We start from the raw sequence: 7,265 nt of genomic DNA, 5'->3' as shown, positions 1-7,265 counted from the left end.
ACAGGCAAGTGTTCAGCAACATAGACCATGTGAGCATCACCACCATCAGACGCATCTTGGGTAAACACAGCATCACCATGAAGCAGCTCTACAGAGTCCCATTCGAGAGGAACAGTGACACGGTCAAAGGACTTCGAGCTGAATATGTACGGGTACGTGTAACTGTCCCTTACATTTACAATAGAGTATTGGTGAAGTCCAGTAGCAGCTGAATATGTACCATATCAGTACCACATGGATCTATTCTGAGAGCTACACAGGTACCTGTGTGATGGGGTGAGGGTGCTGTATGTGTAGCACTGTAGTACAGTGATATGTTCCCCTTTTTTTCAGAGAATCTTGGCCATGGATGGAGCTGCACAGCCTCATGAATACATTTTCATTGATGAAGCTGGATTCGACCTGAGCAAAACAAGACGACGGGGTCGTAATGTAATTGGCCAAAGGGCAATTGTGCACGTCCCAGGGCAGCGCGGGGGAAACATCACATTATGTGCCGCCATATGCCTTCGAGGGCTTCTGCACCATCATGCAATACTAGGTCCATACAATAGCCAACACATACTCACATTTCTAGATGCTCTCCATGATATAGTTGTACAGAACAGACCAGATCAGCCCAGGTTTGTGGTGATATGGGATAATGTCAGTTTCCATCGGGCTGCTCTGGTCCAGGCCTGGTTCTCAAACCACAATCAATTTGAAGTGGTATACTTGCCCCCTTACTCACCATTTGTGAACCCTATAGAGGAATTTTTTTCGGCTTGGAGATGGCGAGTATATGACCGCCAACCACATGCCCGCATGCCTCTTCTGCAGGCAATGGAACAGGCCTGCGGCGACATTCAGGTGACAGCAATCCATGGATGGTTTCGACATGCAAGAGGATATTTTCCCCGGTGCCTAGCGGGAGAGGACATTGCTTGCGATGTTGATGAGGTCCTGTGGCCAGACCCCAACAGACGGCGGGATCCATGAGCCCACTTATGCACAATTGTCATGGTTTTTTGTGTTTACAGTATAGTGTTTTTTCTATTGCAGTATTATTGTGTTGTTGTTGTTTTTTTTGCTTTATCTGAATTCATGGTACTGCAATGTACAATATTGAGTAGGTCTATTTGCGTTTTTGGTTGTTTGAAAATGTGTCTCCTGTAAATGTGCCTTCTGAATAAACAATGGAAATCAAGGACTGCAGTGTTTTATATAAAGAAGACTAGTGTGTTCCCCCTGATCTGTCAGTGTTTGCATATGATGCAAGTATGTGTCATTTTGTCAACAGAGTTACATTTTGACAAAGGAATGTCAGGTTTTGACAGCAGAGTTTAGGTTTTGGGAGTAGAGTTTCAATTTGGCACAGATGTGAATGGTATATTTCCCAGTGTTGTGTCATGTGTACTTGTGTGTACAGTTTTGGCACAGAGCGGAGTTTTGCAAAATGTGTTCAAGCAGTGGGCAAAAACTGTAAAGTTGAGAGAAATAAAGAGATAAAGTTTCTAAAACTAATCACATAACACCAGGGAATCACATAAGTGGTTTTAGTGTCTCTGCAATGATGACTGCACTGTAGCTAAAAGCAATATTACCTTTCAAAGTGAATCATTATCTTAACTTCTAAATAATCACTGCTGTTACCATTAGCCTCTAAGTTCAGGAAGAACACTTTTGAAGTCCACTGCAGGAGCAGGAAACTATCCCTGTTCAATCAGGTTAATGAGCATCTAAAGACTAAAACTATTATATAGGGTTTCTGAATTTCAAACAACAACCAAAAAATAGATTAAGACAACTCAATTAAACAAATGGAAACACCAGCTTTTATTATATATTCATTTATTGAGCAAAATGTTACAAATCTCTGAGTAAAAAGTAGCAGTAGCAGGATCTAGCAGGTGTTTTCAATCACTCCGGTGTGAGCATACAGTCTGTGGGTGTTGGTGTTCCCAGGGATTTACAGGGATAGTTCAGGACGTGAATCATGGCTGAAAGATTCCTGAGGTTTAGAAAATTGTTGCAAATGATGGGGCTGTAATTCCTGCATAAAACTTTCATTATGTACAGTAACTACATGGTCTAATAGGAAGGTGTAAAGTGGCAACAAGCCAAATTATTTGGTGCCTGAACAGGTTGCTTTTAGAACCGATGACTTGGAAGCGTGTGAAAAGTTTAAACTTCAGTGATCAAGGAACTGACCTCCCAGCCCATTGCTCATTCAGTGGGCTGGTTTCAGTCATTGTGCAAATGTAGTATTTATGAGGTTGGGGAAACCTGCAGTCAGCTGAGACTGAAGAAGTCACCTGACGAAACGTTTCTCCCACTGAAAACGTTACGTCCAGATGAACAGAATCAATCTTTTGGGATTTACTTACCTGGATGATTGAGCATGTATCAAGACATAAACTTCAGTGATGCTCATGCATATAAACGTGAGCAGTAATAGACAAATTGTTTGCTTTTGAAAAAACTTCCTGCTGTGTATTGTGACTCTGTGTGACCTTGAGGTGCCCCAGTTGCCGTAAACACTACAAACAGTGACTCTGTGGTGTCCTCATTATAGCCAAACCCAGACACGTGTACCAGCAGACTGCACACAAGCCTTCGGCTGCTCTCTCACCCCAGGCAAGCCATTTGTTTTTCCTCTCGCACTGGCATGCATCTAACATCTCCACTTGGAAATTCCCACAGTGATCAAAGGCAATATTGCAATATTGTGACTGGATTTACTCATTGGATGTACAGCTTTTCAAATACCAGATGGATGCTTTGGCGCTTTTGCAAGTAGATGAAACAAAATCCCCTCAGCTCGCTTTGCCAAAAGAGAGTCAACATTCACCAGCATTGCTGGTATTTGCAGCAAACACTTGTGTTTCACGAAGTGGAGTTCTTCTTGGGTCTTGGCAATGATAGTTTTGCATCATACTAAGCAAGAATGCACACAACTGTAATTGAAAAAAAAAATAGAACATTTAAATTTAGACAGAAGGACATCGGTGCATAGACTCGTGTTAATTTGGTTCATTAATTATCTGAACTTCTAGAGGGGTTTATTTACAGTTTTTGCCCGTTGCTTGAACACTATAAACCCATGCTCAGACTAAAGTAACACAACGTGAAGCTTTTGTTACCATACCTCAAACACATGTACCCATACCTTAAACAAAAGCGCTGCTTTGCACCCCAGTACCAATTATGCAACACTCCTACTCCTTTATGCAACACACCTACCCCTTTATGCAACACACATGGTCCTGCATGCTACACTCTATTTCATACATAAGACACTTCGCTCACAAAATGAAATTTCAGGGTGCCATTCGGAAAACACATGTATCCAAAATACAAAACACATCGGATAATTGCAACCACTCAAATACACACCTGAAGGCACGTACTTGCAAAACCGAACACCAATTAGCCAACTACAAAAAGCCCTCAGCGTAGCCATTTCAAGAACTTCGCAAGCATGGATGGAGGGAGAGCAAGAGGAAGAGGAAGAGGAAGAGGTAGAGGAAGAGGTAGAGGAGGAGGAGGCCGAAGAGGCCATGCACGGACCCATATTTCTGATGAAATAAGAGCAACTTTGGTGGACCATGTCATCAACCATGGCCTGACTATGAGGGAAGCTGGGCAGAGAGTCCACCCACATCTAAGCCGCTTCACAGTGGCATCTGTAATACGAACATTCCGACTAGAAAACAGGTATGTCTTCACCTCCATACCTTCTGCTCTACTCAGATGGTTCCATAGCACTGTTCTACAGTATATCACATTACCATATCAAGTGTACGGGGTGCTAATGCTCCTTTTGCAGCCAAAGTGGCTGATTCCTCATATTGAAGTACAGTGTTGTACAGTGGATGACACAGTACATACAGTAAAGTACTGTATGAAAAATAAGCAAACCGATGACAATATGTGGTTGTATTCCTCCAGAATGACCCGAAGACCTTCTGGGGGTGGACGGCAACGCCTGTTCACACAACAGCAGGAACTTGCCGTTGTGGACCTAGTGAGGGCAGACAATGCCATCCGTCTCCACCAGCTACGACGGACAATACTTGCAGACAGGCGAGTGTTCAGCAACATAGACCATGTGAGCATCACCACCATCAGACGCATCTTGGGTAAACACAGCATCACCATGAAGCAGCTCTACAGAGTCCCATTCGAGAGGAACAGTGACAGGGTCAAAGGACTTCGAGCTGAATATGTACGGGTACGTGTAACTGTCCCTTACATTTACAATAGAGTATTGGTGAAGTCCAGTAGCAGCTGAATATGTACCATATCAGTACCACATGGATCTATTCTGAGAGCTACACAGGTACCTGTGTGATGGGGTGAGGGTGCTGTATGTGTAGCACTGTAGTACAGTGACATGTTCCCCTTTTTTTCAGAGGATCATGGCCATGGATGGAGCTGCACAGCCTCATGAATACATTTTCATTGATGAAGCTGGATTCGACCTGAGCAAAACAAGACGACGGGGTCGTAATGTGATTGGCCACAGGGCAATTGTGCACGTCCCAGGGCAGCGCGGGGGAAACATCACATTATGTGCCGCCATATGCCTTCGAGGACTTCTGCACCATCATGCAATGCTAGGTCCATACAATAGCCAACACATACTCACATTTCTAGATGCTCTCCATAACATAGTTGTACAGAACAGAGCAGATCAGCCCAGGTTTGTGGTGATATGGGATAATGTCAGTTTCCATCGGGCTGCTCTGGTCCAGGCCTGGTTCACCGACCACAATCAATTTGAGGTGGTATACTTGCCCCCTTACTCACCATTTTTAAACCCTATTGAGGAATTTTTTTCGGCTTGGAGATGGCGAGTATATGACCGCCAACCACATGCCCGCATGCCTCTTCTGCAGGCAATGGAACAGGCCTGCGGCGACATTGAGGTGACAGCGATCCATGGATGGTTTCGGCATGCAAGAGGGTATTTTCCCCGGTGCCTAGCGGGAGAGGACATAGCTTGCGATGTTGATGAGGTCCTGTGGCCAGACCCCAACAGACGGCGGGATCCATGAGCCCACTTATGCACACTTGTCATGGTTTTTTGTGTTTACAGTATAGTGTTTTTTCTATTGCAGTATTATTGTGTTGTGGTTTTTTTTTTTTTGCTTCATCTGAATTCATGGTACTGCGATGTACACTATTGAGTAGGTCTATTTGCGTTTTTGGTTGTTTGGAAATGTGTCTCCTGTAAATGTGCCTTCTGAATACACAATGGAAATCAAGGACTGCAGTGTTTTATATAAAGAAGACTAGTGTGTTCCCCCTGATCTGTCAGTGTTTGCATATGATGCAAGTATGTGTCATTTTGTCAACAGAGTTACATTTTGACAGAGGAATGTTAGGTTTTGACAGCAGAGTTTAGGTTTTGGGAGTGGAGTTTCATTTTGGCACAGATGTGTATGGTATATTTCCCAGTGTTGTGTCGTGTTTACTTGTGTTTAGAGTTTTGGCACAATGAGCGACGTTTTGCCAAATGTGTTCAAGCAACGGGCAAAAACTGTAATATCTGTACACACTTTGATTCCAATCTATTAAAATGTTAAAAAGGTTCAATGAATAAGAAAAATGAAAAATGAAAAAGTCAGTAGTCTCATCTTCTATGGACCATGAAAGCCAGATAGGTTATGATATACAAAATTGTCACATGGCCTTTTAGGAAGCATGGAAACAGCCCTGGTATGCTGGGCTCATTAGCAGCATTGTAGCAGTGCAGTCAACTACCAAAATAGGGTTGCTGCTAAATGCTAGTAGAGGTCACAAGTGCTCCATTGTTCCATGTTAAGCTCTGTAATAAAAGAATTTGATAAATAATAATATTAAAAGTTGGTCTGCACCAAATCCTTCCTCTGCCTGCAATGATTGTAGTCAATGGTCACTTATCAAATAGCTTGACATTAAAGTTAATTTTAGTTAAGGACAAGCGGAAGAGGATGGATGGATAAAGCACAACACACACACACACACACACACACACACACACACACACACACACACACACACACACACACACACACCTGATTGTGTGTCCACCTTGAAATTTAGAGGGTCTTGCATTTACTGCTTGTGGAAAAATATTTATCGTTTTGGTAGGACCAACAGCTAGTCCTAGGGAGTACATTCATTTAGACTGTGCCTGTAGTATCCATGTTTGTCACAGTGTACAGCCCAATAATAACTCTGAAAGCCAGCATGCCAACTGGATTCTGTGTATGGCAAATTATGGCCATATTATGAAACATATGGTCAAAGACATAGAAAATGGGGCTTTTCAATGTATGGCAATACATCTGACTCTCATCTAAAATTTACACTGTGAACACATTTTTCTATTATATGCTTTATACCAATCACCCATAGTAAAAAAACTGGATTATATAAAATACTTGGATCTGCTAAGTTTAGACATGAAGCTGGTCCAAAATTGGAGAGAAAGATTTAGGATACCAAAATAATTTCTGATGCCTTTTTCAGCTATCTGCCATGGTCCCTTAGTCGATGAGGCACCATGCCACCGTGCTGGCCCTACAGTAGGGCCAGCACGGTGGCATGGCATGGTGGTTGTCTATCCCTGTGTGTTAGCCCTGTGACAGACTGGCAATCTGTCCAGGGTGTACCCCGCCTCTCGCCCTATGACAGCTGGGATAGGCTCCAGCATTTAAGAATTTAAATGGATGGATGGATGGATGGCATTTCAAAGTTTAAAAACCATTTGCTCACCATCTTTTTTCAATGTCTAGTCTTAGGCAAAAAAGTAGCCACAAATGAAAAACAATGCCAACACTAAAGACTGGATGTTCACATACTGAATGCTGCTTGGACAGCTTTCTTAAAATGTATGAAATATAATGGTTTATGTTATTTTTAAACTATTAGAACAAAATAATTTAAATAAATCTTTCTTATGAGAAGTCATGAACAGACCCTATTTACACAAGAAAGACTCAAACTAGTGACTGTTTGTTCTGAGGTCTATTTCTTACCCTGCTGAGGTAACTGACCTCCAAAGGATTATAACAGGGTTTTTGCCCAATTATAACATCAGGGGACAGAGAGACAATGCTTTTGACAGTTCAAACTATATTTTTTGTATTTCTAGACTTTCTAAGTATAGGCAACATTCCCTGAACACAGATTAGGGACAACCTAATGTAGTAATAATACCTCTATCTACATACGTTTAGATGTCATTGATCGGTTTTGGCACAAAACCACTTCAGTGCTGATAATGGAAAGGCAAC

The 7,265-nt window shown here is 42.4% G+C and overlaps 1 protein-coding gene across 1 annotated transcript; it reads left to right on the top strand.

The window, feature by feature from the left end:
* Nucleotides 1–3,621: 3,621 nt before the first annotated feature.
* Nucleotides 3,622–5,039, top strand: LOC113030853 (insertion element IS630 uncharacterized 39 kDa protein-like). The gene is made up of 3 exons (XM_026182603.1): nucleotides 3,622–3,696; nucleotides 3,931–4,213; nucleotides 4,395–5,039. The coding sequence occupies exons 2-3, from the start codon at nucleotides 3,932–3,934 to the stop codon at nucleotides 5,037–5,039; spliced, it is 927 nt and encodes a 308-aa protein (XP_026038388.1). The 5' UTR covers nucleotides 3,622–3,696; nucleotide 3,931.
* Nucleotides 5,040–7,265: the final 2,226 nt, after the last annotated feature.

The sequence above is a fragment of the Astatotilapia calliptera genome, chromosome 10, assembly GCF_900246225.1.
Source record: "Astatotilapia calliptera chromosome 10, fAstCal1.2, whole genome shotgun sequence".
NCBI lineage: Eukaryota > Metazoa > Chordata > Actinopteri > Cichliformes > Cichlidae > Astatotilapia > Astatotilapia calliptera.
This window is presented reverse-complemented; position numbering and strand designations above follow the sequence as displayed.